Genomic DNA, 27,461 nt, shown 5'->3' on the forward strand with positions numbered 1-27,461 from the left:
TCAGCCAACTTCCATTAACTCTATCTTTACAACCAATACCAAGGAAAATGGTTTTATTATGTAATTTCTGACAATAAACGGTTTTAAGAAAGCTCATTTTCAGATTAAAACAATTCCTTGTTCCAAGTTTATTGAGTAGAGATTAAGTCTCTTTAAAAAGAAAAGACAACTTATCATTCTTGTGTGAGTGCGTGCGAGCCCACTCAGAAGGGGAGGAGGACTTGGTCGTGGGGAACGTATGTTATTTTCTTTAATCTAGTCAATAGAAACCAGTGAAGTTGAATACCATTGCCCTGTGAAAGTTTGAACTGCTTGAGTATATCACAAATTTTCACCAGCCTGCTTCCTACCTCAAGGATGGCAAGTTTATTTGGCTTAAGAAAGAACTTTCTATCTTCTCAGTCTTTTTATTATACCTTCTTATCAATCCTTTGCTGAATGGGTTTGAGCAACATGGCCCATGACCCTGGTAGAAGCTGGGTTTTCTCGTACGGCACCATGCCCTCACCTGCCTTCTTCCCTCTTCCATTCACTCTGACTACAGTCTCTGAAGCCTTGGGCAGGCCTGGGTCTGGCTTCCTGGGACATTTTCCCTTTACATATGCACCTCCTTGCAACCTCCTGTTATCCTTTGATGCCATCGTCCGGGTAATGGCAGCAGTGGTCGGAACTAATTTTATTCAATGAGAAGAACCATCAATTCAGACCATAAGTCATGGGTAAAACATGACTTTACAGTAAAAAAAGAAACAATAAAAATAAGAAAGAAAATGCACATACAATAAAATTGATCAATGATGAAAGAAAGAAACAAACCAATTTGGGTCAACTATTATTAATTACTGTCTCCCTCATGATGAAAAGCATTACATGCAATCCAGTGCAAAGCACTTTCTTCTCTTTTTCCCTGGCCTATATAGGGAGAATAACAGCATCCCTAAGAGTGGTTTGCTCTCCTCATGCTTTAATTACGAAAGTAACACAAACACATCTTACAGAGGTAAAATGAGGCTTCAGTTATTTTAAATCTATTAGTTACCCATGATTTGTGGCTGTTTTAATTTCTTTTGTGCTTTATAAATGAAACTTAACAAAGATGAGACTTTCAAAGACATGGAACTTTGAAAACGATCTCTAATGGTTGTTGGTTTGGGGGTTTTTTTTTGTATTATTTATGGGTTTGAGGGTTTTCGTTTGTTTTGGTTTTTTTTTTAGGTATTTATAGATTTTAGATTATATTCTATTACAAAAAATTAAAGGTGGACTTTCTGATAAGGTATTCCCAATAATCCAGGAGCAGTAAGATTAGCTCAGGGCTTCTCAACCTGGGGACTGTTTGGACCGATAACGCTTTGTTGAGGAGCTGTCCTGTGCGTTGTAGGGCGCTCAGCAGTATCTCTGGCCTCTACTCACTGGATGCCAAGAGCATTCCCTCAGCCAGTCATTTCAATCAAGGCTTTCTCCAGACATTGCCAAAAGTGCTTCTCATTGAAAACCATGGATTAATCTAATATTCAATATACATTTAAAAGTATGAGCAGTGTAGGGGCGCCTGGGTGGCTCAATTGGTCAACCGTCTGCCTTCGGCTCAGGTCATGGGAACTGAGCCCCGTGTTGGGCTCCCTGCTCATGGGGGAGTCTGCTTCTCCCTCTCCTCTGCTCCTCCCCTACCAAGTTGTGCTCACTCTCTCTCTCTTTCTCTCAAATAAATAAATAACATCTTTAAAAAAAGTATGAGCACTCTAAAAATAAATCCAAAACCAAGCAAAACCCTGTTATCAACAACAGTCATAGGGTGTTTTTAATTTTTCATATGAAAATATGTAGACAAACTGGTACAAAGGGAATGTGTACAGTTTCTTGATGTCTGTCTTAAATGTCATCTCAGCCTTTGTTTAAGTATGTACTTGATCCATTATTTTCAAATAATAATAAAAGCAAAGAAAGATTTTCTGGAATCTAGAGTTGTTAACTAGAAACCCAGAGGATGTAGCAAAGCCCTTTTTGCTAGCAGCCGTCTTCCTAGGGGCTGTGGCGAATGTGATAAGTTTACGTCAGTGAAGATACATAATTCTGAGGAAGGAAAAATATATGGGGGCTAAAGGAAATTCATTTCTATCAAGAGCATTTCTACAATTACATCTGTGTAATTATAGAGCAATGAATGGGAGTAGTTTGGACTTAAACATTATATAGGTATATAACAGATGGCAATAATAATGAATTGCTTCAGATGACTTTGAAAGAGAAACTTAAGTAATTTGAGATGAAATGCTTGATTTGCTTTAAATATCCTGAACTCTGAGGTCTCCCAGATGTAAAATACCTCTTCTTAAGAATAAGTAGGAGCCCAATCTTTAAGTCATTAAAAGTTTAAAAAGTCCTGGGGCGCCTGGGTGGCACAGCGGTTGAGCGTTTGCCTTTGGCTCAGGGCGTGATCCCGGCGTTATGGGATCGAGCCCCACATCAGGCTCCTCCGCTATGAGCCTGCTTCTTCCTCTCCCACTCCCCTGCTGTGTTCCCTCTCTCGCTGGCTGTCTCTATCTCTGTCGAATAAATAAATAAAATCTTAAAAAAAAAAAAAAAGTTTAAAAAGTCCTGCAAACCAATGTCAAGTGTTAATAAGGAGAAACGAGGTGCAAAGTATATGACAACTGTCTGTACTATCTTCTCAGTTCTTTTGTAAATCTAAATCTGTTCTAAAAATAAAAAATAAAATAAAATCTATCTTTTAAAAAAGTTTGTGCAAATAATATGCACTGATATGGATCAATTATAAGGGAAAATAACAGAGTTAATATTGAAAATATTTAACAGCTGGAGTCGCACAAGGTACCAAGCAATCAGAATGGTTGTTGATGATATACCCAGCTGTGCGGGTGTGTAGCAAACTGAATATCAGTTCTGGAAAAAAGAAGACTGCAAAGCAGGAGTTTCCACTTGTGCAAAAAGTAGGGATAGGAAGGATGTGTGTGTGTGTGTGTGTGTGTGTGTGTGTGTGTGTGTTTATATATATTTGTATATGCACAGCTTAGAAATGTACATAAGAAACTGAGGACAGTAGTTGCCCTGGTGAGGAACTGGGTAAATTCACTATGTAATTTATGTTTAAAGCAGGTCAATGTTGAGAGTAAATGTGAATGTTATTAACAGTTATTCCAGAACAGTAGGCATAAACTTGTCTTATACTGGGAAGTCGGGATATATGATACCCCTAGAACTGGGGCAATAGGGCTTGGAGTTTCAATGCTTAGAGTTGACTGACTTTTCACTCTATCATACAATGATACATGGCTCCTACACTCTTTTTAATTTTTTTTTTAAGATTTATTTATTTCTTTGAGAGAGAGAGAGAGAGAGAGGTGCACTAGAGAGGGAAGGAGCAGAGGGAGAGGGAGAGAGAGAATCTCAAGCAGACTCCCCACAGAGCACGAGGCTCAACCCCACGACCCTGAGATCACGACCTGAGCCAAAACCAAGAGTCGGATGCTTAACCGACTAAGCCACGCAGGCACCCCTCTTGTTAACTTTTTAAAAAGTAAAAAGAACCCTGGAAAATGGAATGGCTGTTCAATCTACAATGAAATCAGGATGGGAGAATTTAAAAAAAAATTATTTTAATCATTTTTGCCTTTCTATACTTATCATTATGGAAGAAATCTAGTTATTACTGTTAAGATTAAGGGCAAATCTGGGTGTTAAAAAGTTTGTCCAATAAACTTCTGACAATAATAATGATGAAACAACTTCTAAAGCCAAGCAGCCATGTAAGTGGTTACATATTGATAGAGTTTGGGCTATTGATTTGTCAGACATGTTAGTGTAAGCTCAGGGGCTATTCCTGTTTCTTCAAAGTGTCCTACATAAGAACGTATTACTATTTCTTTCCCTATCTTTCGATGTTCAATGAAAAGTTTAAAACTGTGGATAAACCAATCTCAAACTTAGTAACTCCATTATGTTATCCAGCAGTATATTTGTTTCAGTCACATTGATTTAAAATTAGAACATAATGTACATGCATTAACCCATTTCATACTGATTTAAGAACAAAACCCTGCAGAAAAATAGGTACTGTTATTATTCTTATTTTACAGATGAAGAAAACTGAGCCCAGAGAGGTTAAGAAACTTGCTAGGTCATGTAGCCAGTAAATGGCAAAGTCAAGATTTGCACCCAAGTCGATAATTCTAGAGCCTGGGTTATTAACCATGACGCTGCCCTGCCTCCTGGGTCTGGGTGGGCAGCTAAGAGACTACGTTCCAATTCCAAATCGACCCCTTCCAAATTTTCTAGACTAAAACCAGGATGTGAAGTTTGACATTGGGTTAGTGTGTTTCATGGGTTTTCCCCCATGAAATCCAAGATAAGAAGTCTCTGTGACTAAGAAGGATATTGCTTTAATCTTTTGGTTGCTGTTTCCTCTCCAGTGCAGTGAGAGAGGCGGGCCAGATGATTCCTAAGGCTTCTCTTGCTGTATAAAAATAGGAAACTGTCTTACATTATAAACACTTTAAGAGTGCCTTACAGAGATTAGTTGCATCGTCCAACGGCCCCATGACACGGCATTATGATCCCTCGGATAGAAGTGAGCAAACTAAGGCCCAGAGAATCTGTACCCTGCCCTAGGTTAAACAGCTAGTAAGATTCAAACCCAGGCAGTCTGACCTCCTAGTCTGTGTTATTAACTACTCTGCAATGTAATCTCTTGTTATAAATCTAGAATAAATAATAGATCTAGAATATAAATTGCAAAATATGGAATAAGTCCAGAATAAGAGTTCTTCCCTGGAGACAGACTTTCTTACATGTGGGGAGCTAATTTATTTTTTTAGATTGATTGATTGATTGATTTGAGAGAGAGAGAGAGAGCTCACACATGCGTGAGCATGAGCTGGGGGAAGGGCATAGGGAGAGGGAGAAGCAGACTCCCCACTAAGCAGGGAGCCTGACACGGGGCTCGATTCCAGGGCCCTGGGATCATGACCTGAGCCGAAAGCAGACGCTTAGCCAACTGAGCTACCCTGGCGCCCCAGGAACAAATTTTCGTACTATTACTTCTTCATGTATCTTGTGTTAAGGTTTGGAGTCCTCTGCAGCTCTGATCTCCTTGGGAGGGTTCAGGGAAGGACCCATCTGCTCCCATCATCCAACTGTCCCCAAACACCCAAACTCTCCTTATTCTGCTATCTTCCTGCCTATTGCCTCAGGGATTGTTCAAGGATTGCAGGAAATCATGGGGATTAAAAAAAAAAAAAAAAAGTGCTCAAGGAAGCAAGGTAGAAAACAAGATGTTTTCAGCAACTTGGAGATAGGATAGTAAGTTAAAGGAGCAAAATTCAAGCTGGAAAATGTTGCTGTCATCTGGTTTTCTCCTTCTAGTACCTAAGTCCCTTTCTCCCATCCTGCAAATACATGGGCACTGCAGTTTGGTACAAAGAAAAACTCCAGCTGAGGGCACCATTTCTTTTAAATTGCTATTCACAGTATTCAGCTCAGTGCCAAGTTTTATTTCCCCAAATATGCATTAGAAGCCTGAAGGGGGGCGCCTGGGTGGCACAGCGGTTGGGCATCTGCCTTCGGCTCAGGGCATGATCCCGGTGTTCTGGGATCGAGCCCCACATCAGTTCCTCTGCTGGGAGCCTGCTTCTTCCTCTCCCACTCCCCCTGCTTGGGTTCCCTCTCTCGCTGGCTGTCTTTCTCTCTGTCAAATAAATAAATAAAATCTTTAAAAAAATAATAAATAAAAAAGAAGAAGCCTGAAGGTGCCAGGCCCTGGTCCAGGGGTTGTGGGGATACAAAAAGGAATGAGACCCTTTCTGGACTTCAGAGCCCTAGACACACCTGCCTGTGCATCCCTGTGCTCATAGTTCCTGGCTGTGAGCCCTTCAACATGCTACTTAATATTTCTAATAATAATAGTTTCCATATATTGAGCCCATGCTCTGGTTTTGTGGTTTTGGGGTCTCAAAAGGCAAAATGTATTTGGGTATGTGGCCAGATAGGTGGTGGTAGGAAGAAAGAAAATGTTTTCTAGGAGAATTTTGGGTTCTGTCAGGTATATGGCAGAAATGGATATTGGACATTGTCATGGATGTCATGGAAATGGGTACTGTCATGGCTGCATGTGTATCTTCAGTGATTTTTTTTAACGCTACTGATTTTCAAATATTTCTAGAACTAGAAAACTTCAAATCCTTGCTTTGGAGAGAAAGAGAGAGCACACCATGAATGTTTCCAGATTAAGCGGAAAGTCACCTTCACAGAGAAGGGTGACTATTTGCCTGCTTTCTTTACTGAGTCACATCCTAATTCTAGTCGAGGACAGAGACTGTGTGGCAGGACTTCTCAGAAGGAGTATTACATGTCCTTATAGAAGAGACGAGACTGGAGAAGCAAGAAAGCTGGATATGAGACTTCCCAGCCAGTCTCTACTGCTTCCTGGTCCCCTCCCCCAGCCTGAGCCCCCGAGACAGGACCAGTCTGGAAGGTGAGCACATTCTGCCTGCTCATCTGGTTGCCCTTGAATCAGGAGCACTCGATATTTATAAATAAGTCGGGAAACTCGCTTTCTACTTACTTATCCAAATGAGTTTTTCTGCCACATCTCCTGTTTACCAAGCAGATGCACCTTAACTGCGGGCGGGAACAGGAGAGCTCTTGCAAACCACAGAGCTGTTAAACGTGGCCCTGCTACAGAAAGCATTCAACCTGAATTTACAGAAGAGCTTACTTTCATTTTTTCAAGGGTAGTTTCTATTTCAGAGACTCAACTGTAAAATATGGAAGGAGTCCCTTCTTAGCCACTTCCATATTTTTTTTTCAAGTGAAACAAAATAGATAAATGCCAAGTAAAGAGTAAATCCAGCAGAAGAGGGGGAGAGACAGGGAGGCAAAGAAAAAAAAGGTCAATTGTCACTTAAATAGAAATAAGCAAGTCAGTGTAAGACAAGCAAGCAAAAAAAAAAAAAAAAAAATCCTAAACAGTATCTGCACAACACTAGCCCTCCCCCTTCAAGAAACTCTCACAACCGATTTTGCCATAGAGGAAGATAAATGTTACAATGTCTCCCTAACCAATCAGCGACGCCGCAGGCCTCAGACCAGGAAGCCCTTCAGAGTGTAGTATTTTAAATTGTGCAATTAAGACTTCTGGCTCTCAGCTAGTTTTTGTTCCCTGTGCTTGTAGGATACAAAAGCAGATGTGAAGTCCCTCATGGCGAAGTTTAACACAGGGGGCAACCCCACGGAAGAGGTCTCTGTCAGCAACCGCCCCTTCAAAGTCACTGGGCAAAACTCACCTTCGGGAGTACAAGCCAGAAAGAATCTGTTCAACAACCAAGGAAGTGCCAGCCCTCCTGCGGGACCTAGCAACGTACCTAAGTTTGGGTCCCCAAAGCCACCTCTGGCCGTGAAACCCACGTCTGAGGAAAAGCCTGACAAGGAGCCCAAACCCCCATTTCTAAAGCCGACGGGAGTGGGCCAAAGATTTGGACCGCCGCCAAACTCGGCCACCAGAGACCCCGAGGTGAAAGTGGGATTCCCGAAACCTCTAGGCCCCAAGCCCGTCACCGTGCCCAAGGATGATGCCAAACCCGTGTTTCCCCGGCCCCCTGGGAATAAGCCTTCGCCTCACAGTGCAAACCAAGACCATGACTTAAAGCCACCAGGCCCCAAGCCGGGGTCTCATCCTCCGGCCCCGGAAGCTGAGCAGAAGCAAGCGTTCCCCAAGCTGGCTGGGGTGAAAGGCAAGTTCCTGTCCGCCTCCCAAGACCATGACCCCAAGCCCCTCTTCCCCAAACCTGCCTTCGGCCAGAAGCCAACCCCAAGTACTGAGGACACCCACGAAGACGAGAGCCCCACCAAGAACGCGTCTCTCCACAAAGGACCCCCGGCTCCCTTAGGAGCCAAGGCCAAAACCGGCGCCCAGGAAAATAAAGACCACGGGGGCGAGATGTCCAGTTCGCCCTTTTCTGGTGTGGTTCTGAAACCTGCTGCGAACAGAGGAAGCCCGGGCCTGTCCAGAAATGCTGAAGAGAAAAGAGAAGATAGGAAGATAGATGCTGCCAAGAACATCTTCCTGAGCAAAATGAATCAGGAGGAGCCCGCCTCTGGGGCTCCTCCTGCCAAGTTCCCTAAGACGCCTTCTAAGTTGACAGCGACAGGGCCGTGGAGCCAAAGTCAAGACAAGGAAAAGGGAGACAAGAGTGCAGCGACCCCCAAGCGGAAGCCCCTGCCTCCCTTGTTTACCTTGGGCCCGCCGCCCCCGAAACCCAGCAGACCCCCTCATGTGGACCTGACCAAATTCCTTAGAGCAGCCGCTTCTGCAAACAGTGAGTTCTTTTCTCGTTTCGCTAGTGACCATGCTTTTGTTCTACCGCAGAGGGTGTTTGACCCTCTGGGGGAAAAATTATACCAAGGAACGAGTCCATCCCTGGTACCCCTGTGTATGTGGCCACTCGGCTTTGGCACTTTTTTTCCTTTGGTGGGTGAGGTCGGAGAGGTAAAAATCCTTAGTTCTGCGAGAAAATGCCTCAGGGGCTGCCTTTGGCGGCTGGAGGGAAATATATGCATTTGATTGATAAATGGTTTTGCTTTCATTTACATCCTTCGCTGGGTTTCATTTCTGCTGAATGAGGCTGAGGTGTGTTCCCCTTACTACCGCGAAAGAGCTAGACAGAAAGATGAATAACCCTCTAAGTCGGGGCCTCTCCAGCTCGGTCAGTGTTGATGCCCGGGGACGTTTGGCAGCGCCTGGAGGCAGTTCTGACTGTCACGACTGGAGGGTGCTGCTGGCACGCGACAGGTGGAGGCCAGGGAGGCGGCTCTGTGCCCCACGCCGCGGGCAGCGGCCCCTCGCAGCAAAGCCTCCAGCCCAGACGGTCAAGCGATTGTCAGTGTCCGAAAAGTCATCATGTGTTTCCTAAGCCCGATATTCAAAGAAGAGATGAGCAGGGCTCGTGAAACACCACTTTCTGTTTGATATCTCAGCTGTGTTCTGGATAAAGGGTAAAGCTTTCTGAACTTGGCTGATTCCTCAAATAGTGCAGAACTAGGACCGTAAGCCAGCCAAAGGGACTCATTAGTCTCCTTCTGGGAAAATAGTTTCATTTCCTACCAGAGATGGGACGATCCTATGGCACATGCTAAAATTTGATGCTGAATGACTTGGTAAAGATTGGTGACCCCCGCACAGTGATGACAGAAGCTCATTTATGCCTGAAACGATTAATATTTTAGGCCAATTATGTGCAATTATTGTTTATTGTTGGGGAAGGTGGAGAAAGGATGCTTATACAGAGTGGCATAGGGACCACACCTCTATCAGACATATTTTTTCCCTTATAAAACTATGGCCTAATTAAAGAAGTTCTAGGTGTAAAGGTGGTTTTTCTTTTCCAGCTTTGCAAAAACATCTTGCAATATATCGCTTACAATGCATCACCATGCAATAGATCGATATTCTGGCTGCTAAACAACAGATTAGTGATCCAATGCCCCCCCCCCGTTAATCTATCATGTAGAAAGCACATTTGAAGTGATGCCATGATCATCCGTCTTCTAGAAAAATTCAGCCGTTATACTTGTGTCCTTCTCTGTCACCTTCTCATGTTAATACTGGTCCATAACTCAGAAATGTTATTTTTGTGAAAACTTCTAAAAGATCCCTTCCCTTAGTTCCTCTGTGCCTCGGATAAAAAGTTAGCTATCATAACCTCCATCTTATGGCTCTAACTTCAGACCAGGGAAACTGTGGTGGTGTTAAGCAGAAATCCTTGGGAGTTTTCTTCCACGTGCTCCATCTTTATTTCCACTCAGCTCCCAGGTTTGGGTGACAGTCACTGGTTGTCTGGTGTCATGCTGTTGAAATGTTAATGAAGTCCTCTGGCTCTATGGTTCTGGCAAGGGCAGTACTGAGCTTTCAGTGCAATAAAGTTCCAAGGGACCCAGGCAAAATTGCCTGGTAGGCAGAGTGGATCCTTGCCCTCTTTCTCCTTTTTCCCCTATCATGACCTGCCTCCCCACTGCTCCGGTGCCCCAGGACACAATTTAGACTCTAAATCCTCTCATAATGTTCCCCACCTCCAACTCTGATCCCTTGGGATGTATTATGCTCCAAAAGGGACCTTGTTCCCTCTTCATCCACCGCTTTCACAAATCAAAACTCAATCCTTCTTAATTTGAACTGACCTCAGGTTAGTGTCAGGATAAAGCAATCTGATCCCAAACTTCAAATTATGAATAACACCCCTTTAAAGCATTCACATTTTTGCAAGCATTTAAATTTTTTTTCACTTTTTAAGAAGATTTTATTTATTTATTTATTTATTTATTTATTTATTTATTTATTTATTTTAGAAAGAGAGAGAGAAGGAGAGAGGGGGAAAGGGCAGAGGGAGAGGGAGAGAGAGACACCCAGCTGAGCACGGAGCAGGGCTCAATCTCATGACCCTGAGGTCCTGACCTGAGTCAAAACCAAGAGTTAGATGCTTAACCAACTGAGCCACCAGGCCCCCCATAATTTTTTTTAACTTATTTTTTAAATAGAAATTGCATCTAGCTCAAAAAAAAAAAAAACAAAAAAACAAAAAACCAGTAAGTATAAAATGGCATACAGTCCTTGTCTGTCAGCCTCTGCCCCACAAAAACCACTTTTCTTAATTTCTGTGTCCATCCAGTTTCCTTAGGTTTATGTGAGCAAATATAAATATAGATACTAATTCCCCCAAATTTATACTCAAGAAGTAAAATATTATATGCAATGCTTTGATCCTTGTTTTTAACAAAATTATAAAAATCTTGTATATCTTTTCATATTTTAATAAGAGGTAATCGAATATTCCTTAGAGTTGCATAATATTCTGGTAAATGAATGACCCACCTAATTGATTGAACATTGTGCATTATTTCCAAACTTTTTCTGTTTGAAATCACGCTACAAAAAATAACCTTGCATATGTGTCACATGTGTTATTTTCTGAACATGGAGAATTTCTTGAAAGGCAGGTCTGCTGACTCCTGATCCCACCACTGCTACTTTTACGAAACCATACTAAATAATGTAGCATTCCACTTAGGAAGATTAAGAATATACAATATTCAGAAAGTGTATAGTGTTTGAATTAACCAATGCTTCATGTAATAACTCTGCAGGTTTGCGAAACTCTAACAATATTTTCTTAGGCTTCTACCTGATTCCTTCCTTTCCAGGTTCACATCCAGTTCCTTAAAGCTCTTCCTCATACCTACCCTCCATCTTTTACCATCTTTGTCCAATATATTGGCCATTAAAATGTTTATTATTTATGGAGGACTTGTTGCATACCAGATACACATTACCCTGTTCACTCCTCCCAAGAACCCAATGAAATAAGAATTCTCTGAAGAAACTAAAGCTCAGAGAGGTTGGGTAACTTGCCCAAGGCCATAACATGACTAAGCAGGGGTGGGACTGATGCTTAGGTCTCTCTGATTCTAGGGCCCATGTCCCCCTCACCATCCTCCCTCCTAGGCTTTCTCTCATGAAACACAGGATATCATGAGATAATAAATCAAGCATAAGGGACACTCAAAGAATCCTTTTCCTTCTCTCTCTCTGTGTGTGTGTGTGTGTGTGTGTGTGTGTGTGTGTGTTCTTTGGTTGAAACATCTGTTTTTTTGTTTGTTCATTTGTTTTTTACTACAAATACCACTATAAGCTACATGGAGACAGACACCAGTCTGCTTAACATTATTTATTTGGTGCACATAAATAATTTATTCTCAAGAGTTGCTCAGGTTTGTCATCCCTTCAAAGTCTATTTTATCAGAATTCAGTATTAATATTCTCTATAGCTTAGCAATTACTTTAACAAATTAGATAACCTCTGTCCATAGACTTGCACTCAGTTGACTAGAGCTTCCATGTGAAATGAATATTATACACAGGGTCTACATTGTAGATCTACTCGGCTTACTTACTGGCAAACCATAAGCTTGAGTATAACATACTGTTTTCCGAACATGAAGCTAATAGCTTTTTTCCCCCCAGAACCGTTTGGGGCTACAAAAGCCTAAACTTTCAAAAAAAAAAATTCTAACATATCCAAATGTTCTCTGAACTAACCTTTTCTCTGGTTCCTTTTGGTTCCTGGTGAGAGGAATTCATCCTAAGCCTCCGTGTGTGCCCAACCAGCAAAGTTTCAGTTGTTAAGATCCCTTGGCTTGACTATTGGTTTGCATGTGGTGTTAGTAATAAATCTGCTTAGAAATATTCCATCCAACCCTTATTCTGGTCTTGTTCTTAATACTGGAGAGAAACTAAGCCTCACTTTCCATATGTTAGCTTTAAGAATGGTCAGTTAAGCACCCAAGCAACTGAAGGGGTAAGGCCAGCGTCCCAGCAGGTGTTAGCAAAGGGCTAGTAGCTTGACTGACCCCCTTCCTTATCTGCTCATGCAACTCTTCAACTAATCCAGCCAACAACATTTTGGAACCTAAAGGTGTTTGGGCTATTTTCAGCAGCAAGGATGGGGGGGGGCAGGATTTCCTTCATACACCGTAACCGGTCTCTTTTCTCCTTCCCTTCACTCTCTTTTTACATATACTCTCTAAAATTGCCTTATTAGATATTATATATCATGTTACATCAATGTGTGTTGCTCCTAGTCATTATAAGGGAAAGGGATTCTACACTCAAACACATTTAAGAAATTGGGAGAGGGGTAAGTAGATTCTTAACAGCAGCGTTTCCACAAACATCTGATACACTAGTGTGCACTTGGAGTCTAAGAACAAGATACCCTAAAAAACAGATGCCCGGACTCATTTTCTCAATCATCTCACAGATTGGGCCATTTCAGAACACTGAAGAGCTAGAGGCAAAGCTCTGTGGTACACAGACTGGAAAGGAAGTTTCTCAAAAGCATGGGTCAGCTTCAGGGGACCATGTTGTTCTGCTTTCTCACTGTCCAGGTGCCTGGGGCACCTCGTGGCTGGTATCCACTCTTACTTTCTGCTCCCGCCTGCGCCCACTCTACTTCATTTGCCCTTCTTGGTCCCTAGGAAAGCAGTTTTCCATAAGACCTGTAGGTCTTTCTTCTCTTCTATGTTGAAACTTCTGAGGAAGCACTATTCATTGGGCAACTTACCTGAGTTTAACCCTTAAACAGAAATGCCTCTGAAAGAGCGTCCCCTCTCTTACCCACACAAGCCCCTGGGCAAGTCTAAAGAGCTTCCTATTCTTCATCTTTCTCCTCAAGTTCTCAACTTCCACTCTTCTAAGATAAACCAGCTCCTCCGTCTAAACCCTGTTCTCTCGAACAGCCTGTTCCCCACTGTATTATCCCAACAGCATCCTTTGGGCTTTTTTAATCTAATGTTTTTATCATTGTTATTAGCAATCTACATGGTCTTTATCTTTACATCCTGGCATTTAATTTTACTTTGGAGCAGTCTGAGACCACCCTCAATTCTCCCCTTTGAAAAATGATTATATTTTCTGTCTCTATTCCCAAAGGAATCTCTGTCTTTAAGATTTAAAAACCTAGCCAAGATATGTCAGTGTCAATCATTCCATCACCAGCATTTTCTGAGAGAAGATGTGTCTCTTTGTTTTCGGGGATTTTCTCTTCCATATGCAGAGGGATCACACCATTTCTTTTGATCTGGCTGACAAATGACAAATGCATCTCCGTGTTCTAATCCAGTATGATAAGTTCACCAGCTCTGAGTGTTGTTTTTAATCCATCTTCTGCGGAGTGAAAGATAGCTGTGCTGGTCTTGGGGGCTGGGTGCTGTTATCATGTTCTGAGATTTTATTTTGGGCCCTATACCAGGGCAAGCCCACCCGTGGCAGCTCATCCCCTTTCTGACTCTGGTGTGATCCTGTCGTGGTATTTAGGGCTTTCATGCTATAGGCTTCTCCTTGACCTTCCCCAGGGTGCTGACTCACCCCCGAGTTCACTTCTCCAACCAGGAGTGTATGAAGGAGAAGTCACAGGTTTTCCCAAAATCATTGTCTTCCCCCAGTATTGCTTCTGGTTCTGGGGAACGAGTAGAAAGCTTTATTTGCTTCCTATAACACCCAAGCCTTCTGTTTCTTCCCCTAGCCACCACTTTGTGAAATTTATCCAGCTACGTTATTTTCCCTTTTTTGCGTGTGGTGACCACAAGCGACTTTGGGATAATATTTATCTTGCCCTATTTTGTTTTTACAATTTTATTCGGGAATTGTAGGAGGGACATCCTGGAAGTCTTCTCCCTCATTACTTAATAGCAACTAAATATTTCAGTTATAATCTAGGTGTCAGCAATATTTCCAAAGGGACCATCACTTCACACCCTTCACAAGGCAGAAAGGAGACTCACATGAAGTGAGTGTCCACGGCTTGTGTCATATCCTCTGGACTATGCTTGGTCAAAGATGCTTAGATGACCACTCCGGAAATCTATTCTGAGGAGTCTTCAGGTCACAGTCAAGGTGAAGCAAGGGGAAGATCCAGCTACCTGATGGGTGTTTTACCTCTGGAGTGTGGTTAGTGTCTGACCTCTGAGAACCTGCGAATTCCCTGAGAGTCATCATAGTTTAAGCCTTTTACAGTCAATTAGTTTATACTTAGACGGGCAGAAGAATCGAATACTGGGTAGGAAAATGAGCCAGGAGGAAAGGACCCCTGGGGCTGACCTGTGAGGAAGGTAGTTTCCTCTTTTCAGGGTCTAAGTCATTCGGTCTTCGAAAAATCCCCTCATCATATTTAAGTTCCTGGTTCCTTGCTCAGTGCTCCATTTGTCTTTAAACTTCTTTCTTAACTGCTCAGGCACCAGCCAGTCTTTTAATATTAATTTTAGCACAACAATAGTCCATCCTTATTATCTAATTTACAAGGAAACAATTTCTTTACAGTGAGAGTCACCATGTCTGTAAGAGAGACTATTGCTTCTCTTAGGGAAGAGAAATTTCTGTAAAACCTGGTTTGGAGCAACATGCCATGATTTACCCTATTGTAGTAACTTCCTGTGATCAAGCAAGCAGAAGCTGGTATATTTTTTAGCAGCTTACAATAGAAAATATGGAAATATTGCTTGATGCAGTGACATTGTCAACATAGCAGCATTTGTGCTAGATCAAAGAAGACGTGGCAACTTGTAACATAAATAAAAATTTTGTTTTACAATGACTGACTTACCCTTAAATAAAGTATAAAATGCATATGAAGCGATTTAATAGATACCAAATTTGATCAAAATTATTTAATTCTTAAAATTTTACCCAGAAAGGTAAAAGCATTAAGATGAAATTGCAACTTACAGGAGAAAGGAAAATTAAGAAGAAAGTCAAATCTAAAGCTCAACAAATATGTAATAGTCTAATAATTAAATACATACAGACTCTTATCGATTTATTTTTAATTGTGTTTTCACACATTAAAATTTTTTAAAACGTAGATAGGATGAAGGGGTAAATGTTATAATTCAGTGTTCTCTGGGCAAGAGATATCTTGCCTCATATAACCTGCTAAAATTATTTCCAAGCCAGGCCAAATAAAACCCTTTTTTAAAGGATTGGATTTCCACAATATACCTTTGCCACTAAAGCCTCCTTCTTTGTTTGCCTTGATGAAAATTATTTCTAAATATTATGGGTTTATAATATTTATGAATAACACCTCTTTGTGCATATGGTTTTTTTTTTATTTTCAAAACAAAATGAAATTAACTTACGTAACACAAGAATTAACTCCAATTATTGGAGAACCAAAGTATACATCAGGAGCAGAAATCCAGCTACTTGTTTTTACAAATATACCTGGAAATGTCCTATTCTTTTAGAGGAAGCACAATCATGATAGTCATGACAAGGCGCGAAAGCCCAGAGAACCATCTAAAGCACTAGATTCTTTGTTTTTCCAACACATGAGATACAAGGAAGAGAGAAAGAGTCTAAAAGTTGGAGACTTTAACTGCCATGTTAACCACTAGCAAAAGGCAAAAAAACATATTTCTCTTCCGTTTAAATTGCCACTAAAGAAAAAAGGTGATATTTTATTCTGTCTGGCATAGTGAAGGTAGAAAAAACATGCAGAACAGCCAACAGCGATAGACAGATACTATCAGGAAAAAAGTAACTGAAGGTGAGACATCTGGCTACAGAAAAAAAATCTGAACAGAAAACCATACAAGGTTTTTCTTTCCCCAAAGCAAGAAGTGGTGCTGCAGAAACAGCAGTCTGTGTTTGTGAAAGCAGTCGGCATCCCTCAGCAGCTGCACTGTCGCCTAGCACAACTGCCGTTTCAGCCAGCGGCACACGCCTGGCACCGAGCCTGTGTCTTTCCAGGGGTGGCAGCCGGTCTGGGGAGGCACAGGAAAAGGGGCTTGCCGCAGAACACCACTCTTTTCTTGGGTTTCTTCTAGTTCTCAGAACCCTAACGTAGCTCACCTGATTTTCAAGAGCAACCTGTGTAGTGATATCATAAGTACGACCAGGCAACTAAAAACCTGTCCAAAATCATTGCAAGGCAGATAAATACCACAGCTATCCAAACTGTGTTGCGTGTTTATTCCCTTTGTTCTAGAAAAAAAAATTTTTTTTTGCTCCTCTATTTTAAGTGGAGATAGAATCCTAGATTGATACCACAAGAGCCTCTCGTGGTGGTTTGTTTTTAAATCCTACAGTATTTTCTATTTTTCTTCCAAATTGTCACCTTAAAGAAATTGCTGTACCCATATACTCTCAGTTACTGAGGGTTTAGACTGTGGCTTCTCCAAGACCCCCTTCTTCTCCCTGCTCTCCAGAACTTTAGTTGTACACACACACACACACACACACACACACACGCGCGCGCGCGCGACTTTCTCCTCAGCCATTTCTTTAAAAGCAGTTTCATGTGGAAGGAGGATAAATCACGTTTATAAAATAATTTCAGTCGTTCATGTTACTCTAAATTTAAAAAGATTTTTCTAGACCCAATAGAGCAGTTTAATAGACAGGAAACGTCACTATTTTGTAGAAAGAGGCTGTCTTTGATTTCTCTGAAGCCTTGAGTCCTTAGTCCTCCTGGGGAGAAATTAATTGTGATCTGGCTGTGTGGCATGCAAGGAGATGAGGTTTCTTTTTTTTTTTTTTTTAAAGATTTTATTTATTTATTTGACAGAGAGAGACAGCCAGCAAAGGAGGGAACACAAGCAGGGGGAGTGGGAGAGGAAGAAGCAGGCTCATAGCGGAGGAGCCTGATGTGGGGCTCGATCCCATAACGCCGGGATCACGCCCTGAGCCGAAGGCAGACGCTTAACCGCTGTGCCACCCAGGCGCCCCAGGAGATGAGGTTTCTAGATCTTCTGCTAGATCTCTATCTGCCTGTTGGGAATTCATGCTTTCTTCACTAACTCTGCGTGATTATCTAATGGACCAACTGGCCGTGCGGACTATTACAAGGTGATGTCGTATCTTAGTCCAGACTGCTATTACAAAAATACTGGTGGCTTAGAGACAACAGAAATTTATCTCTCACAGTTCTGAAGGTGGCGAAGTCCAAGATCAAGGTGCTGGCAGATTTGGTGTCTAGTGAGAACCCACTTTCTGGTTGTCTTCTCACTGCATCCTCCCATGGCAGAGCCATGAGGGAGCTCTCTGGGGTCTCTTTTATAAGGGCACTAATCCCATTCATGAGGCCATGACCCCAACAACCTCCTAAAGTCCACTCTCTTAGCACCATCACACTGGGGATTACATATCAACATTTGAATTTGGGGAACACAAACATTCAGTCTATGACAGATGGCCTGTGCCACTCAACCCAGCAAACGACACCTCCACCACTCCCCCAACCATTGGCCTCCCTCCTATTTTCTTGCTTTCTTCTTCATTCTTATCTTCTAAGCTATGATGATTTTTTTAAGATTGTATTTATTTGAGAGAGAGAGAAAGAGAGAGGGAGGGAGCGTGAGAGCGGGGAGGGGCAAAGAGAGAGGGAGAAGCTGACTCCCACTTAGTAGGGAGCCAACACGGTGCTCGATCCCAGGACACTGAGAACCCCACCTGAGCCGAAGACAGACACTCAGCCAACAAAGCCACTCAAGCAGTGATTATTTTTTTAATCCTATTCTTTTCTATTCTTCCATATTATCACTGCAAATCTCCTTTCTTGGGTCAATGAGACCTGTTAGTAAAGCCTACAGAAAATGCTGAGATTTATGGAGGCATGAGGACCAAAGAGGTTGCTGAATTCTGAACTACTAAGAAACCGTGGTTAATTATACGTGCCAACATGATTTTGAAATGGAAAACCTAATGCAGAAAATAGAAAAGCTGCTGGTGTGCTCCTTAAAATCTCGATAAAGTTGATGCCAAATGCCAGCCCATGTTTCATGGAAAAATCGAATGGTTTGCATGGAAGATCAATGAATGTGCACACGGCTTGAATTCTCAAGGTCACTTCAGGCTTCCAGCTCCAGCCTCCTCTAACTTGCATCAGTTTAGGAACTGCCTCTCTGCCCCTGCGCTGTACTGAAGTCACCCAAACAAGACTTGGAGTCTTTCCTTAGTTTTCACCGCAAACCCCTCATTGAAGGCATTGGTGTGCATGACAGACGTCAGAGAAGGTGTCAGAACCAGAAGTTTATTTACACTGCATCGAGGCTAGAAATTTAAAACTAGGCTAAAAATTCAAAAGCAGAAAGGGGTTTTACAGCTCAGGCTCCCCTGCCATCCCCTGTGGTTCACCTTTCTTTTCCTATTTCTCTGAGCCCTCCTTCCTAATGGCAAAGAAGAATGAGAACACTCTCTGTCTACTTATTCAGAATAGTTCAGCTGTCTGTGATCCAAACCTTACACTCAACTATTACCTTCCTTCGCATATAAGCAGTTCTTTATTCACGGGTTACCTCCCCATTTCTTATGAGGGTGGAAGGAGTTAATGGGAGGGGGATGGCCAGTGGGGGAAGAAGTGGTTTTATTGTATATTACTATTAATGGCCGTTGTATTACCAGGAACAAGCTGTTGATGAATAGAATATGCCCAGGGGAGTTTGGACAATCCCAGTGGAAGTACAGGAACTGAATTGTTCCAAGTTGGAGTGATAGTCAGGTTGTTTGACCTTCTTATCTGTTTTCAATGACTGATAACCAGGGATCCCTAAAAAACAAGAGTGCTTGAAAGTGGCTTTCTTCTACCAGACCTGGGAATTGAAAGTTTTCAGATTCTTTCCTGAACTAAAATACTAGAAGGATACCCATGAAAACCGATGTTCCTTACATGTGTTCCAGACCATTCTGACATTATGACACCTGATGGGTCTCTAAGGAGAAAGATGGCCAAAATGGATAGACATTCTGATCAACAATGTATGTGTCATATATTCAAAAGGAGCAAGAAACATTAAAATTGGGCCTTACTCTTTCCAAGATTCTCAGACTTTAAGTTGCATAAGAAAACCCCCAGTTTCTAGTTCAAGAAGCCACATGGGACCCAGGAATTGGGATACTTATCCACATCACTAAATGGCTCCAACGCAGGTTGTCCTTGGACCACATTAAGAAACACTGCAGGCTGTGAGAGCTATTACAGTTGGGGAGGAGGAAGGAGGATGGTGGGGAGAAGAAGGGTTTCTAAGCCATCGGTATTTTTCTGAAAACAAAAGAAATGCTATCACACTGAGATAAGCCACTGAAAGTTGGTGATTACATCCAAACATGGAAATGAGGGAGTGATCTGTTTAAGCAAACAGGCAGTATCCTATAGCTCATCTTAAAAATTTGCTTAGTTAGGGAAAGTGCGAAGTGCTATTCAAATATCTAACATCTAGAGGGCTGGTACCAGAATCCTAGAGGTTCTTTCCCATGTCAGGCACTCACCTGCTAGCTGCTGGATCACAAAGACAGCCAGGGGTCCCTGAGGGGTATCTGGAGCCCTTAGAGGGCTTTAGCTAGTTCACTCTTTTCACAGTGAGGGTTAAATTGTGCACATCGGCTGACTGGTGGCTGGCCCACAACCAGCTGGCCCAGACACTCCTCCTAGAAGAGCGTAGGGCTCCTCGCACAGAACACCTGTAACCAAGGACTCTGCCACTCTCTTCCCCTCTTTCCTTTCTTCCTTTTTTCTGTTTTCTGTTCCCTTTTATTTTCATCTCTTTTCTCCCCTTCTGCCACGCAGCGGCCTTCAGGTTAGCTCAGCACAGTGTTTTTACATGGCACATAGGATTACTATTCATCAAATTAAAAACCCACATTTGGGGGCGCCTGGGTAGCGCAGTGGTTAAGCATCTGCCTTCGGCTCAGGGTGTGATCCCAGCGTTCTGGGTTCGAGCCCCACATCAGGCTCCTCCACTATGAGCCTGCTTCTTCCTCTCTCACTCCCCCTGCTTGTGTTCCCTCTCTCGCTGGCTGTCTCTCTCTGTCAAATAAATAAATAAAATCTTTAAAAAAAAAAAAAAAACCCACATTTGGCACTACTGGTAGTGTGCAAGGCAAAGAAAAAAACGCAAGTGCTCCCTAAGATAAACAGCCTTAGAAAGTCTGAATAACTGGGCACCACTGTAAGAGCTGCTGTTTTGTTGATGGAGGGAGGCCAGGAGGACCAGGGAGCTCATAGTCCTGCCCTACGTGACTGCTCTTGTTTCCTTGGGAGGTCTCCGTGCTTGGTCGAGCCCCCACGCTCCCCTCCACCCAAACTGACCAGGAGGGCTAAGGGATGAGCAGAATCAAAAGCTCCGGATGATTCTCTGCTCTCAATCTGGTCACTGCTCAAGTGCAACTCTACTGGCCTCGTTTCCCCACCATGGAGATAGCATCACTTGGTAACAACGTTCATCTTTCCCTTCAACGATGTTTTGTGTATTACGTATCTAACCTTTAAAATAGGCCTATGTTAATATAGCACTTAAAAGAAATTTAGCCAATGAAAAAGAAAGCGAGGCGGTTGTCCTAAACTAAACTAAAGGGCACCTTTCCTCTGTAATGCTCTTTGGTTGCTCTTCAAAGGAATACGAGTCTGAAGAAAAACGCTCTCAGGTTTTGATGCTGCAGACAAACTCCTGCATCTGTGAGTCTAACGACAAAAGGAGAGGGTGACTGTGGCATAGATAAAAAAAGGTAGTTTTTCGAGCTTGTCACTATTTTTGTAAGCTGGAACCTTGTTTTTAATCTTGCTGCAAAGTTGATTGAAGAGCCTGCAGGCAGCACCATGAGCACACAGTGATCTATGAGAAGTGAGATGTATTATAAAGACAGGTGCACCTTTTGGTTTTGAAAAGCACAGTTTACACGATTGTTTTCCATCAGGGAGCGTTCAGAGCAGAGGCTTTGTTGCTAGAGATCCTCGGATTCCTATACAAGGTCCCACAGTTACTGTGGACCCCAAGGAGGGTTCTTAGCCCCCTTCTACCTCAGGTTTCTTTTTTTTTTTTTTTAAGATTTTATTTACTTATGTGACAGAGAGACAGCCAGCGAGAGAGGGAACACAAGCAGGGGGGAGTGGGAGAGGAAGAAGCAGGCTCTCAGCGGAGGAGCCTGATGTGGGGCTTGATCCCAGAACGCCAGGATCACGCCCTGAGCCGAAGGCAGCCGCCTAACAACTGCGCTACCCAGGCGCCCCTACCTCAGGTTTCTTGTCTGTTAATAGAGATTAGTCTCCTCTGTTGCTGGGTTATTGTGGGGATTAAACAGAAATGTACAACATGCCAAAATGTATTTAGCAGGGTTCCTAGTATATCATAAAGACTCAAGTCATTGGCCGCAACTTAATTACATTTATAGAAGGGGGAAAGGAGAAATGCTCAAATAAAGACCCTATTGTAAAATAGGTGAGTGGGGCACCTGGGTGGCTCAGTCGGTTAAGCATCTGACTCTTGGTTTTGGCTCAGGTCGTGATCTCAGAGTCGTGAGATCGAGCCCCATGTCAGGCTCTGCGCTCAGCATGGATTCTGCTTGGGATACTCTCTCTCCTTCTTCCTCTGCCCCTCCCACTGCTTGTTCTCTGTTCTCTGTCTCTTTCTCAAATAAATAAACAAAATCTTTTAAAAAGGAAAAAAAAAAAAGAAAAACAGGTGATTAACAGATGGTGGCCAAAAGCAGCTACCTCGGGAATCAGTCAATGCCAGAAAAAATGTCGGCCAGTTGTTGCAGACGTTAAATCACATTTTAATTTATTTAAACACACATAAAAGATTTTCATTATCACTGTATCAGCTTGATCCTTTGAGGTGCAATATCTCTTTGCATCTCTCTTGCCACATCATTCTTTCTTTCAGTGTGAGTTCTACTATTTGTTGACTCAAGTCCTCCTTTCTTGGCACCGGCTTTTCTGGAAAGTGGAGCATCTTTATTTGTGTACAGGTGGTAGTGGAGATTCAGCTAGATGGTTTGCTGTTTCTGCTTGTGCCCCCTGCCTGAACGAAGAGCCCGAGTTCAGCGGAGTGAGGGAGTGGCTGAATGAGCCCTTTCCTGGCTAGTCATTGCCAAGGACAGCCCTTTCCTCTTGGACATTGCTGAGCTGGAGCTCTGTTCAGCTTCGTCATTCTCTCAATTCCCGTTGTGCAGAAGTCCAATCACCTGGCTATAAGTGCTTTGCTCCCCCAAGTGCTCCCCTGGGCCCCTTGCTGCCCCCAGCATTCTCCGTCTCTGAGTATAGAGCCTTCTAGGTGAGCTCTCAGTCTTTATGGCCCTCTCTCTTGTCTTCTCATTGGGATTCTATTTCCTCTTTGAGATGATCTCTCTTTAAATCTGCCTTTTAGGGGGGCTCCTGGGTGGCTCAGTTGGTTGAACATCTGATTCTTGATTTCGGCTCAGGTCATGATCTCGAAGTCCCCGGATCAAATCCCGTGTTGGGCTTGGCACTCAGCCAGGAGTCTGCTTGAGATTCTCTCTCTCCCTCTCCCTCTTCCCCTGCGCCACTCATTCTCTCTCCTTCTCTCTCTCTATCTCTCCCTCTCTCTCTTCCTCTCTCTAAAATAAATAAATAAATCTTTTTAAAAAAATAAAATAAATCTATCTTTTAGGGATTTCTCATGGCTTCTCGTCCACTAGGTCTTTACTTTCTTGTTTTCCAGTATGTTTATGGTTGCATGTGTGTTTGTTATAATCACTTTTCTTTTTGCAGCATTTCTAGAGATTTGGGGTGAGCAGAGCTTACTACAGCATGTAGTCAGCCTGCCATCTTGACTGGGAACTTTTAATCACGTATCTAAGGGGGAAAACATTAATAGGACTTTTAACCATTGTAAAGCATCAATATCAGAAAAAACCTAATGGGTCATCTTGAAGGAATCATCTAAGGTTTGGGTTTACATGATGTCAAAAAACTGAAAAATTCAACCATTCATAAGGATTGGTAATGTGTGTATGCCAGTGTAGAGTCTGCGCCTAATAACAATAAATAAGACAAATGTCCTAAAGAAGCCAATTGTATAGGTTTTTCACTTTTTGAACTAGGTTACAAGAAATACAATGTTTATATATAATGAATACTTTCCCCTATCTCTAAGGATTTAAAAGACCTAAAGAAAGAGCCTTGAGAAATGTGTTGAGTGCTTTAAATGACATATAATTTATTATTTGGAATTTTAAAAGTTATATACTCTTCAGTCTGGAATCTTACTGTATAAATGTCAACAGAATATAAGCTGGAATTGAAGTCAACTGAAGTTGGGTCAATATTGTTTTTACTTAAAGTGCTTTCCATTTAGTGAAAAAAAATGTATAAATTGATGTTGACAGATATCCATTGGGTAGAGATTAATTAATTTTTGATAAATGAGATAGAAGTAATTTCTATAAATTTTTATAACTAGGTCACAACAGGTTGTGCATTATCTCTCACTTCTCAGAGAATTCCCTGGTTCAAAATTTATATCCAGCAAGTATCTCTCGATAACACCATTAAAATAAATTTGGGGGCAAAGGGTGAACCATCAAGAAATACATACATTTACTGAAGATTTTTTTTTGTTACACCAGCAAATTGATGGAAGTTACTTCCATCTTGATTTAACACAGAATATTAAAGGAAAAGCCCAGTTTTCAATAACGGTAGCACATTTAATAGCATATTCTGCAAATATGAAATTAGTCTTTCTATCAAATGGACTAATCATCCAATGTGAAAATTCTTTGGGAATTTTCTTGAAAAGGCAAGAAAGCTAACCTTTTCATAGTCTGTGAAAGAACAGAAAAAAGAGAAATTTGTATCAATTATACATACTACCCAATAGTTTAGGATAGTCTCATTCAAACTCATCAAAATAACCCATTTAACTTTTGTTTTCAATTTTTCACCTTTTAGTAACTTAAAATGATTTAAACAGTCAGCAACATTGATTTTATTAAGATAGGAATACCTCTTAGTAGAAGAAAACTCACCAAACTTTCTTTTGATTCAAATAATTTAACAGGTTATTATTTTAACTTTTTGTAATTCTATTCAAGTACAACATAGCAAAATGTTTCAGGCTTCATTGATCAATTCATTGAATTATAATTCATCTCAAAATTTTGGCAACTGCCTGCTTCAGATAGTTTTGTGAAAAATATAATCAGATTTTCTGATATGGTCACAAAGTCAGCCTAGAACATTCATTTTTAACACATTCCTATGTTCTTTCTAATAATTAAAAATTGGCTTTTCTTTTAAGTTGCTAAATAGAACTGGGTTGTCCATTAGATGAAGTAAATTTTCATCACCTCAAAATACCTCACCTGACACCTGTTAAAAACTTTTCTTTTTCCCCTTCATTTCTCAAGGCATTATTTCTCCCACCATGGCCTGTGGATCATCTACACCAGGATAGGCTCAGGCACTTTTAAAAACTTAAGAACGCTGCCCCCCCTACCGCCACCCCAGTTCCATCACCACCGTAGGCCGCTTGCTAAATCCGAACTACTGGCCTTAGGGCCTATGTAGTTCCATTTTTTAATAACTTGCCCGAGAGATTCTCATGCACTGTGACAATAGAAAAAATTTAACTCAGATCAGCCCTTCTTTAAATGGCAAATACTATTTTATATTTTGTAAAGTCAAGAACAGACTGTTTTGAGCAGTGTTGGGAATTCATTTGCCTTAAGGAAGCCCCCAAAGGGACAGGGATGGGAGGATGGAGATATCAAGGGAAGGCATATCTTGTAAACCAGTTAGTTGGTCTGAACCATTCCAGACCATCTTGTCATAGACACCTGGTTGTCCTGACATGCTGCTCAAGCTAGCATTTGGCAGTGGACTTGTGTAAAATCATAGAAGACTCCTGGACAGCACTCAGTCTCCCATCACGTTAGGAATCCCAGCCAGTCCTCCTGTGAGAGGCTAGGATCTTGGAACAGGTCCTCACAAATCAAATGCATATATTAAAATCGTGTTCAGCTGTGACTAACGATCCCTTGGATACAACCACTTTCCTTCCTGGACCAGAGTTTGAAAGTACCTACAAAGGGAAACATACCAAGAGGAGGCATCAGGACCTTTGACGACAAACTTTGTCAGCTTAGTTCGGCTTAGAGCTAGGGCTGCCAACAGCATGTCTCCTTTTTCCTAAGAAGACAATTCAGCCTGAACAATATTTGGGGATAATGAAATTTTCCTGAAACACCTTGAAAAATTAACAATAACAACAAATAAAAAAGGAAAAAAATACCACGAAAGTGAGTGAGACCGAAGTGCCAACTTTAGTAGGGGAAATAGTGGCATGAAGAAAGTCTTCTCTTAATCCACTCCTCTACCTCTAGCCGGACACTGTATTTTACCACGTATTTGACATCACCCACACACCAAGGACCATGACCTTCAAAGAGCTTAAGTTATGGCTCCTTATCTTCACTCTGATTTGGATCTGTGATGACCTAGTTAGCAAGGGATATGATAGGGCTAAAATATGCTGCTTTCCCACATTGTACCTGCATCGGTCACACTAACGCAGTTATAATGATGTCCATGGTCTGAGTCTTTGAAAGCCTTCTAGTTAATTAAAACTTATGTTGAACAAAGATAGATCTAAATAAAAGCGTCTATTTTTATTTCTTAGAGGCACCTGCACAGTGTCTCTGGAAGCTTCCTCAAATTTTAGTGAAACCAGAAGACAGTAGTGTATAATATTTGGTCACACCGCACACACATACACACACACACACATGCATGTTAATGTCATCTGTACATGCCACCTGCTCTCCATTCACAACCACATGGTTTAACGAACAGTATGAAGGTAAGTAAGTTTGCAACAGAGATAAAGGGATAAAAGCAGTAAAAGATGGGATGAAGGAGGGAGGCAGGGACCAAATGTGTTAGGCCACAATCAGGTTTGGGGCCTTTTGCATGAAGGTGAGGGTGATCTGGTCAGATTTGGTATTTGGGAAGGATTGTTCTAGAAACAGTATAAAGAAGTTGGAGGGGCGCCTGGGTGGCACAGCGGTTAAGCGTCTGCCTTCAGCTCAGGGCGTGATCCCGGCGTTATGGGATCGAGCCCCACATCAGGCTCCTCCACTATGAGCCTGCTTCTTCCTCTTCCACTCCCCCTGCTTGTGTTCCCTCTCTCACTGGCTGTCTCTATCTCTGTCGAATAAATAAATAAAATCTTAAAAAAAAAAAGTTGGAGACCATTGCATTAATCCAGGCAGGAGCTTGAACTAGAGAAGTGGCAGTAGAGATGGGACAAGAGGATGGACCTGAGAGATATTTAGATGAGAAAATGATGGATTAGCCCTGTGGGAGGACCACGATTTTTATCTTGAACAGATTCAATTAGAAGAGTCTTTGAGATGTCAAATAGGCAGGTAGTTACAAGGGTCTGGAACTCATAGAAAGCTTCAGTTCTCTCTTTACATTGTTGACACATCAGCCTGCTTCTTGGGACCCAATGCTTTTCCCAGTTTTTACGTTTCTGTCTGATAGACTATTATCTAGATCTGCACTGTCCAATACGGTAGCCACTAGCCACAGGCGGCTGCTGAAATTGAAATAATTAAATAAAATGTAAAATTTAGCTCTTCAAATACACCAGCCACATTTCATTTGTTCAATAGTCATCTGTGCCTAGTGATTATAGTACATGACAACACAGATACTAAACATTTCCATCATTCCAGAACATTCTACGGAACAGTGCTGATCTAATGACCTGCTGGTACTTCAGTCACATCTCCAAAACTGAATTAGCGTTTCCTGCAATATCATACCAGTTACATTCTATATGGTGTTAGTCATTTCTGCACCTGAACCCTTGTGTATCATGAGTTCCATGAAAGCAAGGACCCTGCCCTACTCAATTCTCAAGCCCCCTTACACCCAGCAGAAAGCCTTTGTACTATGTGCTTAGCAAGCACTGGTTGAATACATGAGTAACTGAGTAAGCCAATATCTAAAATTCTGTTTCAAAAACATATAGAAAAATAACCACTTATGTAATCTCTTCGATTTTATGCTGATGATATAGTTACTAAACATTGTAAATATAGAGTAATATAACCTTGTAAGATGGCTTATGAGATGGCATCAGCATGAGAG

At 41.9% G+C, this 27,461-nt stretch overlaps 1 protein-coding gene across 4 annotated transcripts in view; it reads left to right on the plus strand.

The window, feature by feature from the left end:
• Positions 1–27,461, plus strand: part of FYB1 (FYN binding protein 1) — a 153,621-nt gene that overhangs the window by 52,938 nt on the left and 73,222 nt on the right. For all 4 annotated transcript variants that reach the window (XM_045787318.2, XM_045787314.2, XM_045787319.2 and 1 more), the window contains exon 2: positions 7,190–8,333. In XM_045787318.2, the coding sequence (XP_045643274.2) occupies positions 7,217–8,333 (1,117 nt within the window). In that variant the 5' untranslated portion in view covers positions 7,190–7,216. The remainder of the gene's footprint in view (positions 1–7,189; positions 8,334–27,461) is intronic.

This window comes from Ursus americanus, chromosome 15 (assembly GCF_024610735.1).
Source record: "Ursus americanus isolate L20-20 chromosome 15, mUrsAme1.1.p, whole genome shotgun sequence".
Classification (NCBI taxonomy): domain Eukaryota; kingdom Metazoa; phylum Chordata; class Mammalia; order Carnivora; family Ursidae; genus Ursus; species Ursus americanus.